This window comes from Scyliorhinus torazame, chromosome 14, assembly GCF_047496885.1.
Source record: "Scyliorhinus torazame isolate Kashiwa2021f chromosome 14, sScyTor2.1, whole genome shotgun sequence".
Classification (NCBI taxonomy): Eukaryota; Metazoa; Chordata; class Chondrichthyes; order Carcharhiniformes; family Scyliorhinidae; genus Scyliorhinus; species Scyliorhinus torazame.
The window spans coordinates 134,132,639-134,157,542 of NC_092720.1; the positions used below are offsets into that span (position 1 = coordinate 134,132,639).

The following is a 24,904-nucleotide window of genomic DNA, read 5'->3' on the forward strand; positions in this document are numbered from 1 at the left end:
GCGGTGCGGGGTGGGGGCTTCAATGGGAAATCCCACTGACAAGCAGCGGGAGCAGCGACTCCCACTCCCAGCGGACGGCACGCCGACGGGAAACAAGCGGCTGGGGGTTGGAATGGGGAGTGGCAGCGAGGCGGAGCAGCCAAAGACGATACAGGAAAAAAGAAGAAAGGTCTTGCATTTATATAGTGCCGTTTCATGATTTTCACAGTATTTCACAGCCATAAAGTATCATATTGGAGAAAAGACTGCAAACAAACCTAAGGGTAGAGAAGGTGCAAAATAAACAAAGGATAGATGAAAGGAAGGAATGACTGGGAAAATGGAGCAAAGTTTGAAAATAAATGCCAGTCAAGTGAAGCAAAGAGAAAAACATAAATATTTACACAATATTTACCAGTGTGAAATGTTGCAACACAAAAAGGGCGGATGCCATGATATTGTGGCATTCTTGTTATGAAGGAAAGGCTGAGGTAAAAGGCAGAGAAATGCAAAAGAAAAAAGGAAGTGCACATAAACAACAGCCTGGTGGTAAGATGAGCAAAGTATTTCCCCACCTCAGAGCGATGCAGATGCATCTTGAGCAGGGATGTCCTGCTGCAATTTTACAGAGCCTTGGTGAGTCCACACCTGGAATATTGTGTGCAGTTTTGGTCTCCTTATCTGAGGAAGGTTGTTCTTGCTCTAGAGGGAGTGCAGAGAAAGTTTACCGGACTGAGATTCCTGGGATGGCAGGACTGAAGCATGAGGAGAGATCAAGTCGGTTAGGATTATATTCGCTGGAGTTTAGGAGAATGAGGGGGGATCTCATTGAAAACCGTAAAGTTCTGACAGGACTGGACAGGGTAGATGTTGGAAGGATGTTCCTGATGGTGGGTATGTCCAGAACCAGGGGTCATGGTTTGAGGATAAGGGGTAATTCATTTAGGGCTGAGATGAGGAGGGATTTCTTTACCCAGAGAAAGTAGTTGAGACCAAAATGTTGTGGGCTGGATTCTCCCAAAATGGGACTATGTCCCCACGGCGGTGTAAAAACGCTGGCGTTTCACTTTGAAGATTCCTGTAAAAAAGATCAGCCAATTCACTCACCTGCAGGGGGCTAGCAGGGGCCCAGAGTTGTTCACGCAGCTTTAGCTGCGGATACCGGCCCCCGCACTTCCGGTTTTGAGTCTGCGCATGTGCACGGCAGCAGCCTCGCCGAGCGCCATGGCGGACTCGGACCGCAGAGGCAGATGAGAAATGTAGGCCCCAATCGGCCACACGTCCGAAGATCCGACCGCGCCGATCTGTCCCCCGGCTGCCTATAAGGCTCCCCCCCCCGGTGTTCGATCCCCCCCCCCCACCCACCAACATGGCGGCCGCGGGCTGACTCCGCAGCTGCCACGCGAGTCTCCCAAACGGCAATAGGTGGTTAGAACCACGCCGTCGGGTACTCGGCCGGTCGGGAGCGGAGGATCGCTGGGTGGACCTCTGGCAATGGCCCCCAGCCGTGCGGAGTACTCCGCAAACACGGCGATTCTCGGGTCCCGGAGAATTGCTGGAGTGGTGCCGGGCCCAATTTCGGCGAAAGTGGATTCTCCGCCCCCGCGCCAAACTTGATTTTGGCGTGGGGGCTGCGGAGAATCCAGCCCCGTATGTTTTCAAGAAGGGATTAGATATAGCTCTTGGGGCTAAAGGGATCAAAGAATATGGGAAGAAAACGGGAGAGATTACTGAGTTGGATGATCAGCCATGATCATAAAGAATGGTGCAACAGGCCTGAAGAGCTGAATGACCTACTGCTGTTCCAATTTTCTATGTTTGTACTAGTCCACTGTTATTAGGCTTACAGTCCCCGCCTGTGGCCGAGATGGTACTGCAGCCTAGCAATTGCTCTTTAGGTTCAGGAAAAGCGGCCATTCAATTTAGGAGTAAATCCACTCGACATGTCAGGCTGTTACTTGAGAAGAAGATGAGAGTTTGGAACAATGCAGTTATCTGTCAAAGGTAATCGTGACTCAGTTCTGAAGAAACACAAGCTAAAATTCATCTGCAGAGGAATATTAAAGGAACTTTAACCAATTGTGTCAACTTTGGCTCAGTGGGCAGCACTCTCTCCTTTGCAACGTGAGATTGTGGAATCAGGCCTCACTCCAGGTGGGTGTTAAGGTTTCCTTGGCACTGTGGGAGGATGTTTCCACTTATGAGAGAGCCTAGGGCCAGAGGGTATTGTCGCAGAATAAGGGGGTGCTCATTTAAGATGGATTTGAGGAAGAATTTCTTCTCTCAAAGATTGGCGAGTCTTTGGAATTCTTTATTCCAGGAAGCTATGGAGGCCGAGTCCTTGAACATTTTCAAGGCTGAAATCGCGAGGTTTTTAATCAGTTAGGGAATTAAGGGTAATGGAGAGAACGCAGGAAAGTGGACTTAATGAGTGCCAGATCAGACATGATCTTATTAAATGGCGGAGAGGCTCAACGGGCTGAATGGCCTACTCCTGCTCCTATTTATTATGGTCTTACTTTTAAGAGGATGGGAGCACTCTCCAGCCTCCAGGCCAATATTTACCCTTCAACCAACATGTCCTAAACCAATGAGCCAGTCAGGATCACATGGCTGGTTTTGGGCTCTTGCAGTGCACAAATTGGCTGCCTCATTACAACAACAACCGCATTTCAAAAGAACTTCGCTGGCTGTAACGCAATGTCTCGAGGTCGCAGAAATGCGACTTCCTTCTTCCACTAAACAGCTATCAAGCGTGGACTAAACTGCCAGGGAAGCCCGTTGAAAAGACACAACATGAACGGGGTCAAAAGCTAATCAGATGGGTTTGCACAGAGAAGAGATGGATGGAGGGAAGGGGTTGAGGGAGATGGTGATTCGATGAGTTGGACGAATTGATCTCCAAAAAGGGTCGCTGATGCTTTACATAGACATAGACATAGAACATACAGTGCAGAAGGAGGCCATTCAGCCCATCGAGTCTGCACCGACCCACTTAAGCCCTCACTTCCACCCTATCCCCGTAACCCAATAACCCCTCCTCACCTTTTTTGGTCACTAAGGGCAATTTACCACGGCCAATCCACCTAACCTGCACGTGTTTGGACTGTGGGAGGAAACCGGAGCACCCGGAGGAAACCCACGCAGACACGGGGAGAACGTGCAGACTCCGCACAGACAGTGACCCAGCGGGGAATCGAACCTGGGACCCTGGCACTGTGAAGCCACAGTGCTATCCACTTGTGCTACCGTGCTGCCCTTTTTTTTTTTCAAACATCATATATGAGTTACCTTGAGTTCACAAAAATACTCGTGGTCTACTGGGGAATGAGGATCCCGTATTTGAGAAAATCAAGAATATCACAGGCACCTGGCACAATGGTTGCAAAGTCCAGTTAAAGCTGGGCTACGGCGATACAGTTCCTTATTTCTCACAGTCTGAACCCAACGGGGTAGATTTTTCGGTCCCGCCTAGTGCTGGAATCTCTGCGGGCGGGGTGGGAAACTTGACGGGACCTTTAAAGGTCCATTGACCTCGGGCAGGAATTTCCGGTCTTGGAACGGGTGCTGCTGGAAAATCCCGCTGGGCCCCAGGAATTCTATGACATGAGGACTTGATCATTATGGCTTCTTCACTCCTGTGTTGTTGAGGGCTATTGCCCTCCATCACAGCACAATGCAACATTAAGTCATACAAAACAGAGGGAGGTCAATTAGTATCAGGGGCCCGCTATTCCATCAGCCAAAAGGACATTAGAATCAAACAGTAGAGAAGAGGCCTTCAGCCTATCAAGCCTGTACTGACAAAAGAACTACTCTAAATCTACACTCCCACTTCCCAGCACTTGAAAGTTATGACATTTAAAGTGCTCATCCACGTACCTTTTAACGGTTGTGAGGTTTCCTGCCTCAACTACCTTCCCAGGCAGTTCATTCCAGATTCCCACCACCCTCAGGGTGTATTTCCTTTTCCCCAAATCCCCTCTAAACCTCCTGTCTTGCACCTTAAAATTATGCCCCCATCGTTATTGACCCTTCAACTAAGGGGAACAGCTGCTTTCTATCAACCCTGTCCATGGTCCTCATACTCTTGTACACCTCAATTAGGTCCCCTCTCAGACTTCTCTGCTCCATAGAAAACAACCCGAGTTTATCCATCCTCTCTTCATAGCTGAGATGCTCCATCCCAGGGAACATCCTGGTGAATCTCCTCTACACCCTCTCTAGTGCAATCACAGTCTTCTTATGGTGCGGTGACCAGAACTGCACACAGTACTCCAGCTGTGGCCTAACCAAAGTCCTGTACAGCTCCAACATAACCTTCCTGCTCTTAGAACCTATGCCATGACTGATAAAGGCAAGTGTCATGTATGCCTTCTCAACTACCCTATTCACCTGTCCTGCCACCTTCAGGGAATGGTGGACCAGCACCCCGAGATCCCTCTGTTCCTCTGAGCTTCTTTGTCACCCTGCCATTCATTTAGTACTCACTTGTCCTGTGACTCCTTCCAAAGTGCATCACCTCACACTTTTCAGGGTTAAATTCCATCTGCCATTGATCCCTACATTCACCAAGCTTGAATCGTGCTGGTGGACTTGTGGGGGCGGGCGGCGGGGGTCTGGGGGGAGGGGGGTGGGGTGCGATGCACAGGAGCAGTCCAAATACTACACTCACTGGAGATACACAATCTCTGAGCCTTTCAGCAACATTTACACAGATAACGATTGGGAACAAGAACCCCTGGGGTCACAGCCAATGTTAGCTGACTCAGCACAGATGAGTGGGCAGGGAGGAGAGGGGTGGAACCACTGCAGACATGGGGGGTGGTGGATGTGGGGAGTGTGATGTTCCCTATGAGTCCCTCAATATGGTTAAAAGTCGAAGTGCTGACAAAGAACATCAAGTATTTCAAACAAAGTTAGTTTATTTACACTACTTTTAACGATTTGCACACCTTACTAAGTAATAACTAAGAATATAACAGTATTAAATATATGGAACAGAATCTATAATATCTCTATAATACAACTAACAGCCAGGGCGGGATTCTCCGACCCCCGCCGGGTCGGAGAATCCCCGGGGGGGGGGGCGGCGCGAATCCCGCCCCACCACCCCGATGCCAGCCGTTGTATTCTCCGGCGCCGGTTTTCGGGCTGGGGTGGGGTTCATGCCCCGCCAGTCGGGGACGTTGGCAGTGGCTCCCCCGGCAATTCTCCGGGCCCCGATGGGCCCAGCGACCGTCCATTTTTGGCCAGTCCCACCGGCGTGGGTTACACATGGTCCCACACAGCGGGACCTGGCAGGTAAATCGGCGGGGGCTGTCCTCGGGGGAGGGGGGGGGGGGCGCGGGGGGGATCCGACCCCGGGGGGCCCCCAAGGTGGCCTGGCCCGTGATTAGGGCCCACCAATCTGTGGGCGGGCCTGTGCCGTGGGGGCACTCCTTCCTTCCGCGCCAGCCCCTGCAGGGATCTGTCATGGCCGCCGCGGAGAAGGGAATCCCTTCGCATGCGGCAAAAAATGCCGACCGGTCTGTGCATGCGCGGAACCACGCTCACTGGAGATACACAATCTCTGAGCCTTGCAACAATATTTACACAGGTAACAATTACACGGAGGAGAATTCCGCACTTTTGGGACCTGTTGACGCCGGAGTGGTTGGCGCCGGTTCTCCCGCCGGCGTGGGGACTTAGTCCCCAGAAGGGAGAATCCCGCTGCCTTTCTCAACCTTTCACTAACACCTTCTCCCAGAATCCTAGGAGTCGCAGTATATTTATATGACTACTCTGTGGTGCCATCTAGTGTTGAGATACATTAACGTCGTCTTGTTAACCCTTTACATTCCCTACATTATACATATAATTACAGGGAGTGCGAAGCTGCTGCTTTGTTTTTTCTCCCTTGCACATTTAGCTTTACGACAAAGATATTGTGCGGAGGAAAGGCTGCGGATAGTTGGGACCGGGCTCCCAGATTTAATGTACTTCTGTGCCCCTCTGTTTCAGTGAGTTTGAAAGACATCACAAGAAGACTTGGGTGGTAATCTCAGAATGTTCTCGCATCACCGAAACATGGTGCGACGTCACAGCAGATATCTCGTCAGATGTCGACTATGATCTGAAGGTTCGCTCACAGTTTGAGAACATCACTTCAAAATGGGCAAACCTCAGTAAACTCTTCAACCGCAAGGAGAGTAAGTATCCTGTGCAGTGGGGTCTGATTTTACTATTCCGACAGTAGCATTTACACCTTACTAAGTAAGGTACCAGACTGGGTAGCTTCAGTCTGCACCTTTCTGTTTCCGTAGCTGCGTGTGGAACTGTCCCCCAGCATGAGTAGTGTTGAGAGACTGTTCCAACCAATGGATGAATATTGGGGGCAGTTCCACTGACTTGTGCTGAGGGACAGTTCCACACACACGGACTTGTGCTGGGTGACAGTTCCACACACACGGACTCGTGCTGGGGGACAGTTCCACACACACGGACTCATGCTGGGGGACAGTTCCACACACACGGACTTGTGCTGGGGTCAGTTCCACAGAGACAGACTTGTGCTGGGGGACAGTTCCACACACACTGACTGTCATAATATACACCAGTATATCATGGTGCAGACACACACACACTGATGGACACACAGCAAGACCAATCAACGCACACAACACCGCAGCCAATCACCAGTTAGAGCACACTCACTATAAAGACAGAGGGCATCAGAGTTCCCACTCATTCGGGATGCAGCTTCTCAGAAGGACAGAGCTTACAGCTTACAGCACAGATCTTCACCATGTGCTGAGTGCATAGACTGGTTAGGACAGGCATAGGTCTTTAGTTTAATCTAACACCGTGTTAACCCACAGTGAAAGTATGTTCAACAGTTTCTAACTTAATAAAATAGTGTTGTACTATTTTAAGTGTTGGTGACCTGTATGTGTTCCACGGATCCAGAGCACCCAACACAACATGATACCAGGAGATGAGGGATATTAGAACTTCTTAGACCTACCTGCAAGTGATCTGCCTTCCACCAGCATACTGTCATCCTGCAAAATGGACAGCGTCCGCCCGCCGCCGCCGCTCCGCATCACCGGTAACCTAGGGGCCAACTGGAAGATATTCAAACAGCGCTTCCAGCTCTACATTGAAGCCACAGACCGGGAAGCTGCCTCAGACACCAGGAAGATCGCTCTCTTCCTATCCCTGGCCGGGGAACATGCCATCCACATTTTCAATTCTCTCACCTTTGCTGATGATGAAGATAAATCAAAATTCAAGACGGTCCTCCTGAAAATGAAAGGAAATGAAAATCGCTTATTGTCACGAGTACGCTTCAATGAAGTTACTGTGAAAAGCCCCTAGTCGCCACATTCCGGCGCCTGTTCGGGGAGGCTGGTACGGGAATTGAACCGCGCTGCTGGCCTGCCTTGGTCTGCTTTAAAAGCCAGCGATTTAGCCTAGTGTGCTAAACCAGCCCCTGAAGTTTGACAGTCACTGCAGCATCGAGGTGAATGAAAGTTTCGAGCGCTATGTATTCCAACAGCGTTTGCAGGGTAAGGATGAACCTTTCCAGTCCTTTCTCACCCACCTCCGCATCCTTGCGCAGTCCTGTAATTACGGGCCCGCCTCCGACTCCATGATACGCGACCAGATCGTTTTCGGTGTTCAGTCGAACCCCCTACGCCAGCAGCTCCTCAAGGTAAAGCAGCTCACCCTAGCGATTGCCATCGAGACCTGCGTGCTACACGAATACGCCATTAGTCGGTATTCCCACATCCAAGCAACTGAAGGTCCCCACGAGGCAGAACGGGTCCAAGCAATCGAGCAACTCTAGGGCCTCGGCCGAGATGAGGGCGGCCATTTCGCGCGCTTTTCGCACACTCCCGCGCTTGTGCGCACCGAACGAGGGGACGGCGATGTTCACGAACGTACTGTGGAGACGCGCACCACATACGACCGCACTACGCATGCGCGGTGGCGCAGCAAACGTACTGACACTACAACGTGCAGCAACTGTGGCTCCGCCTACTTAAAGCGGCAATGTCCTGCCAAATCCCGACGATGCCTGAGATATGGCAAACTTGACCACTATGCTGCTTTATGCAGATCAGTTCAGCCTGCCAACTCTTTCGCTCCAGCCAGCCTCGCAGGAATGTCCGGGCCATTCAACCCACGGTCACCGAGCCCGATTCGGACCTGCTACCCGATATTGACACCGAGGACCCGAAGGCGCCTTTTCGAGTCATGTATCATTACAAAAAACAGGGTGTCCCCGAAGCAAAGAATCCAGCCTCTATCGGTATACAGCATCGATCCAGACGATGAGTGGTGTGCCACCCTTACGGTCAACCGGTCCCAAATACGATTCCGCCTGGACACTGGTGCCTCCGCCAATCTCTGACCTCCACAGCCTTCGTGTCAAACCAGCCATCAGCCTGCCATGCCAGCTATTAGATTATAATGGCAATGCCATTGCTGCCAGCGGCTCATGCCAACTTGAAGTGACGCACAGGTCACATAAAGCCATCCTTCCCTTTGAAATCGTGGGCTCCTTGAAAGCCTCCCTGCTTGGCGCGCAGGCATGCAAGCTGTTGAACCTAGTTCAGAGAGTTCACTCTCTCTCTCTCCTGCTGACGCGTCTGCCTTTCAGGACACTGACTTCAGGGCGCAGCTCGACGCCATTATCAACCAGTACCCCGACGTCTTCGAGGGCATGGGCACGCTCCTGTACATCTACAAGATTTTATTAAAACCGAATGACACGCCTGTGGTGCACGCACCTCGAAGGGTTCCAGCACCCCTTAAGGACCGCCTTAAGCAGTAGCTGCTGGACCTCCAGAACCAAGGAGTGATTTCCAAAGTCACGGAACCGACCGACTGGGTCAGTTCCATGGTATGTGTAAAAAAGCCTTCCGGCGAATTGAGAATTTGCATTGATCCCAAGGATCTAAATCGCAACATTATGAGAGAGCACTATCCAATTCCCAAGCGCGAAGAGCTCACATGTGAGATGGCTCGCGCCAAGCTCTTTACCAAACTTGATGCCGCAAAAGGATTCTGGCAAATCCAGCTCGATAAATCCAGCAGGAAACTCTGCACATTTAACACCCACTTTGGCAGATATTGCTACAACAGGATGCCGTTTGGGATCATCTCTGCATCAGAGGTGTTCCATAGATGGAAGGTATTGAAGGTGTTCGCGTCTATGTTGATGACATAATCATTTGGTCCACCACCCCGCAGGAGCATGATAGTCGCCTCCAACGCGTATTCAGACGCATACATGAGCATGGCCTCCACCTCAACAGGGCCAAATGCTCTTTTGGTCAGACGGAACTCAAGTTCCTCGGGGATCACATCTCCCAATTGGGTGTGCAGACGGATGTGGACAAGGTAGCTGCCATCACAGCTATGAAAACACCAGATGACAAGAAGGCGGTCCTCTGATTTCTGGGCATGGTCAATTTTTTAGGGAAATTCATCCCTAACCTCGACTCTCATACCACGGCTCCCAGGAACCTGGTCAGGAAGACAACAGACTTCCAATGGCTCCCTGCCCACGAGCCCGAATGGAGAGAACTCCAGGCAAAACTGACCATGGCCTTGGTCTTAGCTTTCTTTGATCCAGCAAAGGAGACCAAAATTTCGACCGATGCCAGTCAATCCGGCATTGGGGCAGTGCTCCTTCAACGTGATGAGGCCTCATCATGGGCCCCCGTTGCATATGCGTCACGTGCGATGACCCCCACGGAGCAGCGCTACGCGTAGATAGAAAAGGAGTGCGTGGGCCTTCTGACCGGTGTTGTTAAGTTTCATGATTATGTCTACGGACTTCCTCAATTCACCGTCGAGACCGACCATCGCCCGCTGGTCAATATAATACAGAAAGACTTGAACGACATGACGCCTCACCTCCAGCGTATTCTTCTCAAGCTCCGCCGATACGACTTCCAGCTGGTATACACCCCAGGCAAAGACCTCATCATTGCTGATGCTCTCTCCAGGGCAGTCAATACTCCATGTGACCCAATGGGATTTGTCTGCCAGGTTGTCGCCCATGTGGCATTCACGGCCTCCAATCTACCTGCTTCGGATGAACGCCTCGTCCAAATTCGCCACGAGACGGCGGCTGACCCCTTGCTACAGCGTGTCATGCGCCACCTAACGGACGGGTGGCTCAAGGGCCAATGCCCTCAATTCTATAATGTCAGAGATGATCTAGCGGTAGTTGACGGGGTTCTTCTAAAACTGGACCGCATTGTCATCCCGCATAGCATGCGCCAGCTTGTCCTGGAACAACTACACGAGGGCCACCTTGGCGTGGAAAAGTGCCACCGACAGGCCCGAGAGGCAGTGTGCTGGTCCGGCATTAATGAGGACATAGCTAAGACAGTGCTCAACTGCCCCACTTGTCAGCGCTTCCAGCCGGCCCAACCACGTGAGACCCTGCAGCCCCATGAGTTGGTCACGTCACCATGGACCAAGGTTGGCATCGACCTGTCCCACGCGCTGGGTAGAGACTATGTCCTAATCGTGGACTACTTTTCGAATTACCCGGAGGTGATATGGTTGCACGACCTCACCTCGTCTGTAGTCATTCGTGCATGTAACAAAACCTTTGCTCGACACGGCATCCCGCTCACGGTTATGTCGGACAATGGCCCCTGTTTCGCCAGCCAAGAATGGTCCAGCTTTGCCAGTCGGTACAATTTTGCCCATATGACGTCCAGTCCCCTGTGACCTCAATCCACCGGCGAAGCAGAGAAGGGAGTACATATCATCAAAAGGCTTCTATGCAAGGCTGCCGATGCTGGGTCTGATTTCTACCTTGCCTTGCTGGCCTATCGCTCCGCCCCACTGTCCACTGGCCTGTCGCCAGCCCAGTTACTCATGAGTCGCACCCTGAGGACGATGGTGCCGTTCATCCATGTCCCAGACCTCGACCATGTTCCGGTCCTTCGCCGGATGCAGCTGGCTCGTGCACAGCACAAGGCGGCTCATGACTCCCGTGCAGCTGATCTCCCTGCTCTGGCTCCAGATGACAACGTCCGCGTCCATCTTCCGGATGGTGGCTGGTCTGCAACTGCTGTTGTCCTTCGGCAGGTGGCCCCCCGCTCGTTCCTGGTTCGTCTACCGGATGGCTCTATTCTGCGCCGCAATCGATGTACCCTTTGCCTCGTTCCACGCTCGCCACGTGATCCTCCAGTGTCGCCTCGCCCTCCTGTTGACCCTGCCACGGACTATGCAGAGCTCCCTGTCACTCTGCCTCCCCCTGACTTTGATGCAGTCCAGCCCGCTCCTGAACCGGCGGCTCTCGACCCACCCTTGAGGCGGTCAACCAGAATTTGTCGCCCACCTCAGAGACTAATTTATGAACTTTTCGAACTTCTGGACTCTCTGAATTGTTTCATTGCTTTGTTTGATCGTTTCCCTGGTTTGTATATAGTGTTGATCTCGTTACTCTTGTTGCATACTGCTTCTCTGCACCAGGCACCTTCCCATGTAAATAGCTTAGTTCTCATGTACGTAGTCCTGTAAATATGTCTTTGCACCCCATACGTAATTAGGAACATTCCCACCACACATTATTTATTGCCACACACATACATTTCTTTATAAAAGTGGGGATGTCATAATATACACCAGTATATAATGGTGCAGCCACACACACTGATGGACACACAGCAAGACCAATCGACACACACAACACCGCAGCCAATCACCAGTTAGAGCACACTCACTATAAAGACAGAGGGCATCAGAGTTCCCGCTCATTCGGAATGCAGCTTCTCAGAAGGACAGAGCTCACAGCTTACAGCACAGATCCTCACCATGTGCTGAGTGCATAGACTGGTTAGGACAGGCATAGGTCTTTAGTTTAATCTAACATCGTGTTGACCCACAGTGAAAGTATGTTCAACAGTTTTTAACTTAATAAAATAGTGTTGCACTATTTTAAGTGTTGGTGACCTGTATGTGTTCCACGGATCCAGAGCACCCAACACATCACTGACTTGTGCTGGGGGACAGTTCCACAGAGACAGACTTGTGCTGGGGGACAGTTCCACACACACTGGCTTGTGCTGGAGGACAGTTCCACAGAGACAGACTTGTGCTGGGGGACAGTTCCACACACACTGGCTTGTGCTGGGGGACAGTTCCACAGAGACAGACTTGTGCTGGGGGACAGTTCCACACACACTGGCTTGTGCTGAGGGACAGTTCCACAGAGACAGACTTGTGCTGGGGGACAGTTCCACACACACTGGCTTGTGCTGGAGGACAGTTCCACAGAGACAGACTTGTGCTGGGGGACAGTTCCACACACACTGGCTTGTGCTGGGGGACAGTTCCACAGAGACAGACTTGTGCTGGGGGACAGTTCCACACACACTGGCTTGTGCTGGAGGACAGTTCCACAGAGACAGACTTGTGCTGGGGGACAGTTTTACACACACGGACTTGTAATGGAGGACAGTTTCGCATCAGAGACTCCTGCCGGGGGACAGTTTTACACACACAGACTTATGCAGGCCACAGTTTGACAGACACAGCCTTGTGCTAGTTTCATTCCAGGGATTGAAGACGACAATTATGGGCAATCTCTCCAGTGCAGTGCCGAGGAGTGCTGCAGTGTTGGTTGTGCTGTCTTACAAATGAGACCTTAATCCAAAGTCCCATTCTGGCTGCTTGGGTTGATGTGAAAGATCTCCTCCCACTCTTTCCACTGTAAGAGCAAGGCTGTTGTCCTGGGAAATGTTTATCCCTCAATCAACATCACAGACAGCAGATTGTCTGGTCCTTATCACAATGCTGTTTATAGCAGCACACTGTGCACATATTAGCTCCTGCAATTTATTACATTATAACAGTAACACCTCCAAAATACATAATTGACTGTACAGATAAAGTGTCTTTAGATAGCCAGTGCTTGAAAAAAGTGCTAAATGGATGAAATCTTCCTTTTTAAAGGCAATCTCAGAACCCCGAGGCTGACAGTTAATGTAAGAGGTGGTTTGCTAACCTTGGATGTCAGTGAAATAAGCAAGAACATCAATGCTCGTATTTATTACTGGGAGAAAGGTGCGGAACAGCAGGTATGCAACTGACTGTGATCAGAGTGTGTGAATCATTGAGAAAAAACCTTGCTGGGTCGAGAAGGGTGTAGCATTCACCATTGTTGGAACTTTCACCTGCGCCTTTCAGTTTGGAAATCTTTCATGCTGTAAGTTGCTGGAAATGCGAGGTGGTAACAGCACAGTGAGAGGAATAGGGGATGGAATTCTCCAACCCCCCGCCGAGTCGGAGAATCGGCGCGCGAATCTCGCCACGCCACCCCGACGCCGGGATGCAATTCTTTGCAGAGCGGAGAATCGGCACCATCGGCACCAGCATGGTCGGCGCGGCGCCGGTCGGGGTATGCGCCGACTCTCCGGCCCGGGCTGGCAAGGGCTGGTGTGCCAATTCTCTGGCCCGTATGGGCCGTCACAAAAAATCCGAGTCCCGCCGGCGCCGTGCTTACACCTCTGAGCCGGCGGGACCTCGGCGTTGAAGGGTCCGGGGGTGGCCTGTGGGGACAGTGGGGGGGTCCGACCCCGGGGGGGGCCTCCGTAGTGGCCTGGCCCACAATCAGGGCCCACCGATTGCCGGGCCAGCCTCGCTGGCTGGGTGCCTCCTTTCCTCCACGCAGGCTCCTGTAGTCCTGCGCCATTTGGCGTCGGGGCCGGAGCGGGGAGGAAGGCCACTGCGTGTGCGCTAGTTGGCTCCGGCCCAACTGCACATGCGCGGACCCCGCGACAGCGGGTTCATGCTGGGATCGGCAGCTGGAGGGGCGTGAGCCGCTCCAGCACCGTGCTAGCCCCCTGTGGGCCGGAGAATGGGGTCCCGGAACGGGCGACGACGCCGGAGTATAACACTCCCGGTTTTACGCCGGCATCAACACTTAGCCGCCCAATGGGAGAATCCCGCCCAGGATATCTTGGATTATAAACACTGGGACTAATTGTGTATCTCCTTAAAGAAACAAGAGGAATGATGGAAATAGGGTGAATTAAAGTGAAGATGCAAATAGTCAAATGCAGTGAGGGAATTAAAGATTGGATACTGAAAAAGGAAAATATAAACATTTTAAATTTGATATTTTCAAAACCTAATTGACAATTTAGTGCTCTAGATCTGAACTGCTGACATCATCGCTCTTCTCAAAAATCTAACACTTAACCCTCAACGTTCCCTCCCCCACCTTTTTAATGACTGCCCTACCCCCAATGTGGAGATGCCGGCGTTGGACTGGGGTGAGAACAATAAGAAGTCTTACAACACCAGGTTAAAGTCCAACAGGTTTGTTTTGAATCGCTAGCTTTCGGAGCGCAGCTCAGGATGAAGGAGCTGTCCTATCCTCAACTTCCCTTTCATCTCCAAAATCCTTAAGACCAGTGTTAGTGAGCAAAATAATTAATTAATTCCTAAACCAGCATCCCAGCAGGGTTGTGCTGCAGCCTTGGAGATAGTGAGAACATTATTACAGTGAATAGGGTGCACGTTTGCACATTGTTTGTATCAGAGACTCGTCATTGCAATTGGCTCCGTTCTCATCACTGCTCCTGGCTCCACCCCTCATCATTGCTCTTGGCTCTGCTTTTCATCACTGCTCCTGGCTCCACCCTTCAACACTGCTCTATGCTCCGTCCTCATTACTGCTCCTGGCTCTGCACCTCATCACTTCCCCTGGCTCCACCCCTCATTATTGCTCCTGGCTCCACCCCTCATCATTGTTCTTGACTCCGCCCCTCACCATTGCCCCTGGCTCCACCCTCCACTACCACCAAGGTTCATGGAACTAATGTGGTTAAATGGATTTGAAATACAGACCAGCCAAGATCTACAGGAAATGCCAAACAGGCTCAGATGGTTCAATGACCTGAGTTGGTCCATACATTGAGTTCCATGTCTATTAGTTTTTTCACTGAAGAGCGCTGTTTACCTATCCTACTATTCCTGTTTTTCTTTTTGATTCTAGATTCTGAATATTTCCATGGACCACAATCCTTTCAATGTCAATCTGCGGAGCGGGATCACGTACTGTTTCCAAGCACAACTCTATATTTCAGAATACAACAAGTTCAGTTACCGCAGTGACCCCATATGTGAGACAGTCAATAAAGGTGAGTGAATTTCCGGTGACCAAGAAATAATCATGGCAGCTTCCAATTTTCTCTTGTTATGTCAAAGATTTCAGGGAGAACATGGCGTAGGTTTTGCACAGAATATCCAGCATAGATTCCAGCTATTCAGTCCAATCAGTCCATGGCTGTGTTTATGCTGCACATGACTGTTGGCCCATTCTTTCTCTATTCTCTTGTCCCTCATATGCTTATGTAGCCTTCTCTTTTTTATTTATAAATTTAGAGTACCCAATTATTTTTTCTCCAATTAAGGGGCAATTTAGCGTGGCCAATCCACCTAACCTGCACATCTTTGGGTTATGGGGCTGAAACCAACGCAGACATGGGGAGAATGTGCAAACTCCACACGGACAGTGACCCAGGGCCGGGATTCAAACCCTGGTCCTCAGCGCCGCAGTCCCAGTGCTAACCACTGCGCCACATGCCGCCCTTATAGCCTTCTCTTTAATGCGTCTATATTATTTACCTGGACTATTTCTTGTGCTAACAAGTTTCATAATCCCATTGCCCTCCGGGTAAGGATGCTTCCCCTATTTGTTTTTTGGGGTAACTGTCTTACAGGGAAGATCAAGGTTGGATCAAGGTTAGATACAGGTTTAACATAACATCTGCACTTTTCAATTCTGTCCCTTTCGAAATAAATATGAATGCTTGTTTGTTTTTGTTATGATCTTATTGATCTATATTACAGCTTTGTACTGACACAACCTTTTGCTCCTCCACCCGATTTACATTCTTCTTTTTCAAGTAATATGTGAGGTCTTTCTTCTTCCTTTTTACACTAATGGCAGGACACTAGGAACAGACTCGGACACTAAGAGGAACAGGGGGATCTTGGGGTGCTTGTCTACAGATCCCTCAAGGCCGGCATGACAGGTGAATAGGGTAGTTAAGAAGGCATACGGAACACTTGCTGTTATCAGTCGTGGCATAGATTAAAAGAGCAGGGAGGTTATGTTGTAGCTGTACAGAACGTTGGTTCGGCCACGGTTGGAGTACTTGGTTCAGTTCTTGTTGTCACACTACAGGAAGGATGTAGTTGCATTAGAACGGCGCAGAAGAGATTCATTAGGATGTTGCCTGGGAGGGAACATTTTAGCTATGAAGAGAGATTTGATAAGCTCGGAATGTTTTCTTTGGAGCAGAGAAGGCTGAGAGGGGACCTGATTGGGGTGCATTGAGGGGCATGGACAGGATGGATAGAAAGCAGCTGAAGAGTTAATAACAAGGGGGCATAATTTTAAGGCGAAAGGTTTAGAGGGGATTTGAGGAAAGGATTTTCACCCAGAGGGTGGTGGGAGTCTGGAATACACTGCCTGGGAGGGTAGTTGAGGCAGGAAACCACACAATCTTGAAAAAGTACTTGGATGAGCACTTTCAAGGCTATGGACCAAGTGGTGGGAAATGGCATTAGTGTAGATTAGGGTAGTTTTTGTTTTACCAGTGCAGGCTTGATGGACTGAAGGGCCTCTTCTGTACCGTATGATTCTATGATAACTTCTGTTGAAATTTATTTGTCAATTGTAGGTTCATTTTATACCTTTATTAATGTCTTCCTTAGTGTTGTTTATCCCTTCCAAGTTGGCATTATCTGCAAATGTAGTAATTGTGTTTGCGATTGTAATGCCTAGATTTCATAAACTGCGAACAACAATGGTCCAGTACTGATCCATGTGGGAATCCATGTTCCATCTTCTGCCACCATGAATATCCATCATTTACCCCTACTCTCTGCGTTCTGTCTTGCAGTTTGCTAACTAGCCAATCTGCTGCTTGTCCCCTGAATCTGCATGTTCCGACCTTATTTTCATGCCTACTATACGGTACCTTACTGAAGGCCATTTGGAAATCAAGATATGAATTACCCTTGTCTAATCTCTAAGTTATCTCCTCAAAGAATTCAATGAGTTTGGTTTCACAATACTTCCCCTTTTGAATTCCACTGAACACTCGTTATATTTTCTACACAGTAGAGATTCCAATATGTTTCCTTGTGCGGATGTCAAGCTGACTGCTCTCTAGTTATTCCAACATGCTTTATCACCCTTCTTAAAGATAGGTATTATGTTAGTTATCTGTCACTCCTCTGGCACTTGACTGTTCTCTTGCAAAGATTAAATATGCTTAATCGTACCTCTGCTATCACTTCGCAAGATCCATTTAAAATGCATGGTTGTAATCCAGTCGGATGAGGTGTTCGGTCCTCTTTGAGTTTGACTAGGTAACTTAACATTTCTTCTTTTATTTATTTTAAATGCAATATCATTTCTAATATCATCTCCCGATGTCGCGTCCATTTTCCTGGTAAATACAGAAGCAAAATAATTATTTGCTATTTCCGACCCAACCATCTTCAGTTGCTTCATCAATAGCCTTCCCTCCATCACAAGGTCAGAAATGGAATGTTCACTAAGGGTTACACAGTATTTAGGACCATTCACAAATCCTCAGATGCTGAAGCAGTCCCTATGCAACAAGATCTGGACAGTATTCAGACTTGGGCTGACATGTGACAAGTGACATTCATGCTACACAAGTGCCAGGTAATGACCATCTCTGGTGGGAGCATGTGTAACCGCCTCCCATGACCATTGCTGAATCTCCCACCACCATTATCCTGGGGCTTACCACTGATCAAAATCTTAACTGGACCAGCCACATTATTACAGTGGATTCAAGAGCAGGTCAGAAGTTGGATATTCTGTTGTGAAAACTAATTCCCCGACGTTTAAATGCCTTTTCACCATTTACAAGGCACGTGCCAGAAGTGCGGATGGAAAATTCTCCATTTGCCTGGGTGGGTGCAGCTCCAACAACATTCAAGAAGCTCCGCATCATTCAGGACAAAGCTGTGTGCTTGACAGGAGATCCAGCCAGCCACTCAAATATTCGCACCCTCTACCACCATGTCTACAAGATGCTTCTTCAGCAATAATTTCCAAATTCCAAGCTTCTATTAGCTAGGAATTTGGGCAGCACGGTAGCATAAGTGGATAGCACTGTGGCTTCACAGCGCCAGGGTCCCAGGTTCGATTCCCCGCTGGGTCACTGTCTGTGCGGAGTTTGCACGTTCTCCCTATGTCTGCGTGGGTTTCCTCTGGGTGCTCTGGTTTCCTCCCACAGTCCAAAGACGTGCAGGTTAGGTGGATTGGCCATAATAAATTGCCCTTAGTGATCAAAAAGGTTAGGAGGGGTATTGGGTTACGGGGATAGGGTGGAAGTGAGAGTTTAAGTGGGTCGGTGCAGACTCGATGGGCCGAATGGCCTCCTTCTGCACTGTATGTTCTATGTTCTATGTTCTAGGAACAAGTGAACACCACCACATGCAAATTCCCCCCAAATCACACATCATGTTGACTTGGGACTATATCGGTGCCCCTTCACTGCCACTGGATGAACTCCCTCCCTGACAGCACTGTGGGTGCACTTACCCCATATGGATTGCAGTGGCCCAAGAAGGCAGCTCATAATTTTCACAAAGGCAATTAGGAATGGGAAACAAATGTTGGCCTGACCAGCAGCATATAAATCCCATGAGGGCGTGAAAGAAAATGGCTCGTTCCTCTTACAGGTGCATGGTTAAAACTCAGTAACTCAGAGAATTAGTTAGCTTGCAACTGTCCAGAAATCAAATCTGTAACACGACAATTCTATTTACCCACTTTTACTCCATTACTCTTGCTTCCCCTCCCTAGAAGTTGACTAATCAATGTTGTTCTGATCTTGTGTCCATGACTCCAGATGCCACATCCAATGAAATCGTTGTGATAGTGACCACAGTGTTACTTCTTGGAGTGTCCATTGTAGTGGTGTCTTTGTTTCTCACATGGAAGCTGTGCTGTAGAGTTCAGTCTGCGTGGTTTCCCAAAGTTTCAGCTCCCTATTTTCCAGTAAGTACCTTTTCTCACAGCTCCCATCTTCTGCGCCCTTTTAACCTGGCAGACTGATTGCAAACGATACTGCTACTCGACGTGCTTGAAGGAGTGGGGCCTCAAACATAAGTAAATGCCCCAAGGTGGTCCATGGGAGCATAATCACACAGAATACTGGGGTAAAGAAGGAAACATTAACTCAGATGGCTGAAACCTGGTCAGAGAGGGAGATTTTAAGGAAAGTGGGAGAAATCTAGAAAGGGAATTCCAGAGGTTAGGGGCTAGTTGGCAGAAAGCAAGGCCGCCAATGTTGGAGCAAAGAAAGCCGGCGATGAACAGAAGGCCAGTGTTGGAAGAACATAAAAACCTTGGGGACATGTCAGACCAGAAAAGCTTCCAGAAATAGTGGGGTGGAGAGCAAAGCCATGTAAGAATAGGGAAATAAGAATGGAAATTTTAAATATCAAACTTAAAGTCCGTCCCAACGTGAATGAATGTACTATGAGTAATCAAATCCCAAGTTCACTGGGTTGGTCAGGATGCAAGGACAATGCAAATTTCAAGAATGTACCTATTTCTGCTTTGTTTCCATTCCCTTGGCATTTGAAAGTGGGTCGGTTTTGGCCTGAAGTGGGATGGATTGGGTCAGGTCCCCTTGGTGTGGACAGCACAGAAAGAGGCAGGACAACCAGGTTGACATCAGAGCAGCAGAAACAGATATGCTGGCGTGTTAGAACCTTACCTGGGCAGATCTAGGGTTCGCAATGCCTCCAGACGACAGTTTGCCAATGCTTCACTGGGCAGCGGGAAAGTGAGAGATTTTCAACATTTAAACTCTTGACAAATGTCAGATCACTTGTGGCCGGCATGGTGAATCCCCTTTACACAGCAACAATTAGATAGATTTTTCTGTGTCTAGTCGTGTGTGAGGGAACACATTTCATCCACTAATGTCTGTCCAAGGGAAAAGATTGCACTGGAGCATGACTGTGCCTCACATCCACCAGATCGATAGTGATACACCATGGCTGATATTTATATTTGTCAAGCTGTAACAGTCTTGGCTTTTCTGCAGGGTTATATCTGTAACGAAAAGCACCTTTATGTGGAAAGATTATCAGCCTGACTAAACAGGCCCGCTAACTGGAGGACTGCTGGATTGGCCTTTAATCTGGGCCTAAGCTTACGACTTGCCCAGCTCAAGCAGGAAATATATTACCACCAGCATAGCTCTCAGGGTCATGGGAGCTCAGAAGCCTTCATACCAAGGTGCAGTCCTTATAAAGAAGATACTGCAGAAGAATAAGAGCTCCCCTTCACCAGACACACCCCAACCGCCCTCCCCCCCCCCTCCATACACACAAACACACACACAATTGGGTGTACAAATCATTAAATGCTTAAAGTGTTGTGGGTGTCTATCTCTTCCCATAAGTGCATGCCCCTGGGATCAGAAACGCACAAAATTGGCAGTCAAAAGTCTCACCCAGAGCAGAGCTCTGGGACTTGTAAATTCTCAGCATCTTCTGAAGAACGGTTTAGCTAAGGTTGTAGAGTGTATGCTAAGGAAAGAGAGAAAGAGGCAAGAACATTGAAATAAGTTGAGTGTTTGTGTTGCATTGCTCTTGCAGAATTTTGATACCCTACAAGTGGACACCATAAAGGAAGAAGACCGCAGGAAAGAGTTTTGTGACACTGTTCAGGTTCTACCTCAGTCAGAGCCGTTACTCAGTCAATGTCAACCATTGACAGGAGAGGAAAGGTCAAACTGCAAAACTGATACAGAAAGTTGGACTATCAACTCCGTGATGTCAGGGAATGTTTCCCAGTTGCAATGTCCAATGGCGATTCAGTATTGGAAAGAATACCAATCCCAACAGAACTCAGAATTTTCTAAATTAACCAACAATGGCACAGACACAACACAGATATTTGAAGAATTCAATATACGATGACAAGCAAGCCATTAAATCCACAGGGGTGTACCGTTCGTGGAATTGGCTCGACAGCCTGACTGCCTCAGGTTTTCATTCTTGACCTGCAAAGATTTCAACCAGGGCGGTGCACTGAAGTGTTTGATGGACTTTATCAACACAATCTCCATTCATTGTCCACAGTCCAAAGCAAGCTATCCTTTAAAGTGCTTGTCTTCTCTGAACTGAGTATTAGGTGGTGCTCCTTGACCAACTAATGCACAAAGTGGTGGATATTCTTCACCCCATTGACTAACTCAAGATGATATTGGGAAAGTTTCAGACTTTGAAGAAAGAGATTGGAAGGCATGGATTTGCTGTTGTCCACCAGGTCCTGTATGCTTCCCTGTGTCTTTTTCAAACTTCAGGACAATGTTCACATGGTGGCCTAATGCTCAAATGCTGGCAAGCTCTTCAACCATAGCATAACAATTGAGTCTGATATGTTCAGTAAGCCATTGAATAGCAATTAGGAACTGATATTTACTGATCCGCTCCCCCCCCCCCCCCCCCCACCCGATTCCCAGTCCCAACGCAGTATTGGCAGTCAAATCTGGATACTCTGGTATGTGAATGACTTGAATGATGCATTCACCCACTGGTCCATTGGTAAACGTCTACAGTTTTCCAATTGGCATTCATAGGAACATGGACTCTTTGAGCCTGTGTGGTTATTCAACTAGATCACGGCTGGTGAGTATCTAACCCCAGCCACCCATCGTGGTTCCAAATCCATAAATATCCTTACCTGACAAAAATGCATCCAATCTCAGTTTTAGAATTTTCAATGACTCCCAATTGAGGAAAGGATTCCCGTTTTCCCCCATCCAATTGGGACTAGCTTAGTGGTAAAAACAGGGCGGCATGTACAAGATGGGCCAAAGGGGCTGTTTTTATGCTGCAAATCTCTATGACTCACCCATTTTGACGAAAAGGTTCTCCCTGGAATCAGTGTGGCCTAGCTCGAATTTTAAGCTGGATTTTCCCACCAGAGTGAATAGTTTCTCCATCAATCCTTTAGTCAGCTTAAACACCTCAATTAGATCACATTGCGGCCTTCTACATCAAAGGGATATCTGTGCAACCAATGCTCATAGTTAAACCTTTTTGTCCCCGGTTATAGTAAAAGAGACAATAGAAACACACATTCTTGGTATAATCGGACATTCAGGATTTCAACCTGATTCCATGACACTTTAAAAAAACAACTGTAAATATATCATATGTGTGTAACATGGTTCATGAGTTATTTAAAAGTCGCATTAATCCAGAACACTTGCTTCTGATTGGTAGACAGTGAAGTATTTAAGTTGTTACATTTCCCCCTTGGATAGATGTTTGAGTCCAGCATAGCGGGGGGGGGGGGGGGGGGGGGGGGAGGCGTGGAGTCACCTCTATCAATAAGTTGGGTAGTTGCAATCCAGTTCTTAGTTCAGTATCAAGTGGCAATAAAAGGTTACCTGCAACTGACTAAGAAACAAACATGCACCAGAGAATTGGTCTTCACCCCTTGTGCTATAAGCCATGATGTGGAGATGCCGGCATTGGACTGGGGTGGGCACAGTAAGAAGTCCTACAACACCAGGTTAAAGTCCAGCAGGTTTGTTTCGAATCACTCGCTTTCGGAGCGCAGCTCTTTCATCAGGTGAAGGCTCAATAAGACTTCTTATTGTGCTGTAAGGTCACCTCTGGCCCACCCAATGTTCCAATCATGGCACCTTCATCTTCCCTGTAAACATGCTGCCCTGTGAAGACAAAATCCACAACCAGGGAGGAGCTTCCATGTACCTGCTAATGTTATCCACCCTTCAGCCCACGTCATATTGTCTGATTATTTATCTGACACCAAGTTCTGCAAGAACCAGAACTTAACACTGGCAACATCGAGAACTTCAACAGGAACTGTGTACGGCATTCTGTCTGTTTGCAGAATCCAAATTAAACATCAGTGTACCTTATTGACCTGGGCTGACCTTAAATCCAATATGCCATCAAGCACCATAAGCAACATTATAGCTACCTCTAATACAACCCTCCCCCCCCCTCCTCCCCCCCGCTTGCGTCCTTATTTGATCCCCCACTGCTTCCACTTGTGCCTTTACTGCCTCCAGGCCTCCAAGGCTCTGTCCTTCAGTGATCCAATTTACACAAGCTCCAACACATCTAAAATGACTCTGCTACCCTTACCAATCCCTCCCATCTTCACCAACCTCACTGCAACCCAAATGCATTGATATCAAAATCTTTGTCTTTTGTGGCTTTGCCCCATCTCTGCACCATAATATAAATCAGAAACGCAGGCCTTCTGACTCCCCTCCCCACCAACAATATCATCCCTTCACTTCACCGTTATACCTCTGCAATTCCCTCCCCAAACCCCACTGACTCACTAACCCTCTTTCCACTTATGAAACCTTTCTAATAACTCATCTCTGAGACCATGCATTCAAACGCACCTCCGCCATTCCAACCAATTCTTTTGATGTGCACTTGTCCTGCTATGAAGTGTCCTTATACATTTGTTTTGTACTGGGACGTGGACAGGGATGAATTTATCACACTTTCCTAGTTGCTCTTTGGGCATTAAGAGTCAAACATTTACTCTGGGTTTGGAGTTACATGTAAGCCAGACAAACATGAGGAGTAGGTTCCCTTGCCCGAAAGGACAGCGGTGAGCCAATTGAGTTTTGGCAGCAATCCTGGTTGTTTTATTGTCATTCTTTTTGGTATTAGCCCCCACCCTCTCAGACATCAGCATTACAGACTACTGAGATACAATTTAAATGCATGTCCTTGGGATTGCTAGTTAAAGTATATAAGTATAAGTAGTAGCAGTGCATTTGGGTGCCATTGCATTAAATGGTATTTTCGCAGGGGCAGAGACACATTGTCGGCACAAAATGAAGCTCCCCCTTATCCTCCACTTGACCTGATGTGGGGCTGAGGATGCCGACATTCAAGGTCCAGGGCAAAGTATTTCCTCATGTTTCGTCTTGCACAAAATTCCCAATTTTATTTAAAGTGATTTACTCTACCGATAAGAAGAAAGAGCTTGCATTTGTGTAAATCCTTTCCTCAGCACCTCCTGCTCAACTATTTATTTTTGGATGTGCATTTATGGTCGGTTTTTAATACCTACTTCTGCTCCTAATTCATATGTTTGCATGTATGTAGGCCCTGAGCTGTGACCTAAGTCTCACCTTTACATTACTTACGATCCAGGAACCAAGCACCCTCACCTGCTAGTTAATATGATAAAGATCTCACTATCGGTGCTGGCTATTTCTTATTCCATCTCCATATTCGGACAAAGTTCCACAAGAATCTGGTGTCTTGCCGACGTAACCACTCTTCAGGTGCGGGCTCCCCACAGAATATCCACAGGCAACGAACCCACTGCCTACCTCATTCTGCCAGCAACCCCCTCCTCTCTATCTTATCACTACCTCAAGGTTCCTGCAGCAAACACAATATTTATTATTATCCCTCTCCCCTACAGCCAGGGTGAACAAAATGGAGTAAAGGTGGGATATCCTGGTCTCGTTTGATCCCATTTGCTGAGAGTCTACAGAAATCTCTTGATGTTGACTCATTTTTCTTGTATAGAATACTAATTCTAATTGTCGTTCTCACTTTTTATGTGACCAATAGCACAGCGTAAAGCAAATTGAAGTTGTGAAAATAAAACTTAAGATGTATTTCTTTCAGTTATTTCTAATAAAAGTGTTTTTCACTTGATATAAAGCACATTTCTGGGCATTTATTGCTCAATATTAAATATATAATACAGAGCTGAATGAGGCGATACATTTGACAGAAAGGTTGAGAAGGAGTCAAAATAGACTTCATGTTCTGAAGAAGAGTCATAATGGAATGAAATGCTAATTGTTTTTCTCAC

At 48.3% G+C, this 24,904-nt stretch overlaps 1 protein-coding gene across 3 annotated transcripts in view; it reads left to right on the forward strand.

Annotated features, from left to right (window-relative positions):
- crfb16 (cytokine receptor family member B16) overlaps positions 1 to 24,693 on the forward strand; it is a 90,204-nt gene extending 65,511 nt beyond the window's left edge. For 2 of the 3 annotated variants that reach the window (XM_072474920.1, XM_072474919.1), the window contains 5 exons: positions 5,983 to 6,170; positions 12,949 to 13,073; positions 14,996 to 15,140; positions 18,903 to 19,051; positions 20,665 to 24,693. In XM_072474920.1, the coding sequence (XP_072331021.1) occupies positions 5,983 to 6,170; positions 12,949 to 13,073; positions 14,996 to 15,140; positions 18,903 to 19,051; positions 20,665 to 20,988 (931 nt within the window). In that variant the 3' untranslated portion in view covers positions 20,989 to 24,693. The remainder of the gene's footprint in view (positions 1 to 5,982; positions 6,171 to 12,948; positions 13,074 to 14,995; positions 15,141 to 18,902; positions 19,052 to 20,664) is intronic. The other variant, XM_072474922.1, reaches the window with a different exon arrangement.
- The last annotated feature ends 211 nt before the right edge of the window (positions 24,694 to 24,904 follow it).